The sequence below is a fragment of the Plasmodium relictum genome, assembly GCF_900005765.1.
Source record: "Plasmodium relictum strain SGS1 genome assembly, contig: PRELSG_99_v1_27, whole genome shotgun sequence".
NCBI classification, from domain to species: Eukaryota; Apicomplexa; class Aconoidasida; order Haemosporida; family Plasmodiidae; genus Plasmodium; species Plasmodium relictum.
Genome location: NW_021628786.1, coordinates 717 through 1,848, shown reverse-complemented (window position 1 = coordinate 1,848; position 1,132 = coordinate 717). Strand labels below are relative to the sequence as shown.

The 1,132-nt window shown below is 24.5% G+C and overlaps 1 protein-coding gene across 1 annotated transcript in view; it reads left to right on the top strand.

Moving 5' to 3' along the window:
- The window catches only part of PRELSG_9902600 (surface-associated interspersed protein (SURFIN)), a gene marked incomplete at both ends in the record, with an annotated part of 2,805 nt that overhangs the window by 990 nt on the left and 683 nt on the right, over positions 1-1,132 (top strand). Inside the window, one exon of the mRNA XM_028677501.1 lies at positions 1-1,120. This exon is cut by the window's left edge and continues 416 nt beyond it. Within this exon, the coding sequence (XP_028531326.1) occupies positions 1-1,120 (1,120 nt within the window). The remainder of the gene's footprint in view (positions 1,121-1,132) is intronic.

Below are 1,132 nucleotides of genomic sequence, written 5' to 3'. Positions count from 1 at the left end.
AACATAAAGAAAAAATAGAAAATGTAGAACAAAATGAAATATATGGCCAAGAAGAATCTAAAAAAAATGAACATAAAGAAAAAATAGAAAATGTAGAACAAAATGAAATATATGGCCAAGAAGAATCTAAAAAAAAAGAACATAAAGAAAAAATAAAAAGAAAAGAAAAAGTAGAAAAACAAAATAAAATATATAATAAAAGAGAACAAAAAAAAAGTGAACATAAAGGAAAAAGTGAAAAAAAAGAAGTAGAACAAAATGAAATATATGATCAAGAAGAATCCAAAAAAATTGGACATGAAAGAAAAAGTGAAAAAAAAGTAGAACAAAATGAAAGATATGGTAAAGGAGAACCCCAAAAAATTGAACATAAAATAGTACAAAATGAAATATTTGGAAAAGAAGAATCTAAAGAAAATGAACATAAAGAAAAAATAGAAGATGTAGAACAAGATGAAAAATATAGAAAAGAAGAATCAAAAAAGATTGAACATAAAGAAAAAATAGAAAGAAAAGAAAAAGTAGAAGAACATAATGAAATATATTGCAGAGAAGATTTTAGTGAAAATGAAAATAAGGAAAAAAGTGAAAAAATAGAACAAAATGAAAGAAATATAGAAGCAAAAAGAAATATTGTAAGAAAAAGGAAAATATGGAAATGGAAGACTGTAATTGAAGTATATATGGCAATATTAGAGGAGTGTCAAAAAGAGGATTGGAAATTAAATAGAGGAGAATTTCTAAACATTTGTTTAGAAGAATTCAAAGAAAAAGATATATATCCGAATGTAATTAACAGTGACGTGATAGTGGAAACAGATCAAGAAGAAATTACTAGTATTTTTTTGGAAGGAAAGCCTTTATGGAAAATATGGACAGAACACAATGATAAGTTGATAGAGAAATGGAAAAAGGAACCATGGTTTAAAAATTTGAAGAAAGAATGGAAAAAAGAGATAAATAAATCTGTAGAATTAATAGAAAAAGAAGAGATGATAGAAAGCACAAAAAATGGGACAATTAACCCTATGCTAGAGAGACAAAAAATAATATGGAAGAGATGGATACAAAAGCAAAATAAGTTGCATACTTTTGATTACGAAGAATTGTTAAAACAATTGTTAGTAGAATA